This window comes from Morone saxatilis, unplaced genomic scaffold (genome assembly GCF_004916995.1).
Source record: "Morone saxatilis isolate NCDOM2014 unplaced genomic scaffold, NCSU_SB_2.0 Contig11, whole genome shotgun sequence".
Lineage (NCBI taxonomy): Eukaryota > Metazoa > Chordata > Actinopteri > Moronidae > Morone > Morone saxatilis.
The window spans coordinates 7,222,131-7,223,334 of NW_023339663.1; the positions used below are offsets into that span (position 1 = coordinate 7,222,131).

At 36.5% G+C, this 1,204-nt stretch overlaps 1 protein-coding gene across 1 annotated transcript in view; it reads right to left on the reverse strand.

The window, feature by feature from the left end:
- Positions 1 to 1,204, reverse strand: part of uacab (uveal autoantigen with coiled-coil domains and ankyrin repeats b) — a gene marked incomplete at its 3' end in the record, with an annotated part of 40,345 nt that overhangs the window by 8,020 nt on the left and 31,121 nt on the right. Inside the window, 2 exon segments of the mRNA XM_035652175.1 lie at positions 468 to 574; positions 940 to 1,010. Coding sequence (XP_035508068.1) covers positions 468 to 574; positions 940 to 1,010 — 178 coding nt within the window.

A 1,204-nucleotide genomic window follows, 5' to 3' on the forward strand; every position in this document is an offset into this window, starting at 1 on the left:
TTGCTATATTAAACTGAAAATATAAATGTAAGACAATCACAGGTGCTTGAAATCATGATACTACTGCAACATATAGAGTTAAGCCTTGAATTTTGTGAAACATTTTACCCCCAACACACGTGCTTCACTATGCATCGTTTGCTAGTCATGAAGACTCTATTTGTAAGCAAATATACTAATGTAGAAAAGAACAGTGGCATCTTATTACTGCTGTAGTTTTCAATGTCTCCCTTTTCAAAAATGCGTCTTTTCTCTTTCATTTTCTACATTTATGGCTATTACCTGCAAAACTCTTTTTAACCACTTTTCTGATAAATATTGATACCTAATACAGAATTTTTTTTTTTTTGTTCACTTCAAAGAAATCTGTGACTTGTTCCAGCCTACATCATCTGTCCAAAGCTGGCTTTTTAAGCAACACAGATTCCACATTATTAAAATTTGCCATGAGAGGCGATGTCTCTTACTTGTTTTGTTTGTCTCGGACGGTGATATCAGCCCCTCGCTCCAGCAGCAGCTGACAGATGCGTGGGTGACACATCTGGGTTGCCAGCACCAGAGGTGTCCTGCCATCCTAGAGGAAAACCAAGCACATATAGATAAATAAACATAGATATATCCATCCACAAAATCACAGTTATAACGTAATACAGTCCTATATAGTGCAATGCAAAGAATCAATCTGTCCCTCACCTCAAAGCACAAAAGGCTAGATTAATCCTGAATATAGAGAGCACTCACTTAAGTGGACTAACTTCAGATTTATTGAATAACTTTTTGTGCTGCTCAAACTGACTATACATGCTGTTAATGTTTGACCTTGACAAGGTAAAAGCATTCTAGGATAAAGCAGAAAAATAAGTTTTTCTACAATGATGAACACAAGAAAAAGACCATTACAACACACTGTGTGAAATGAAGTGAAATATCAGTTCTCACAAAATCACTGGCATTCACAGAAGCCCCACTGTCACAGAGAAGTTTCACACTGGAAGAGCAGCCTGCCATGACTGTGGAGAGAAAAGAGCAGAAAGAACTGCAATTATTTTATCTCATTTGCCATTTAAGCATCGAAATACACTTATGTCCACTCAGTTAAAGCAGTACTGTGGTCCTGAGGTTGATGTGTTGAAAACGGTACGGTGAAAAACAAGCTCTCTTTAAAAATCAGGACAAGAATTGTTTTTTATTATATATATATATA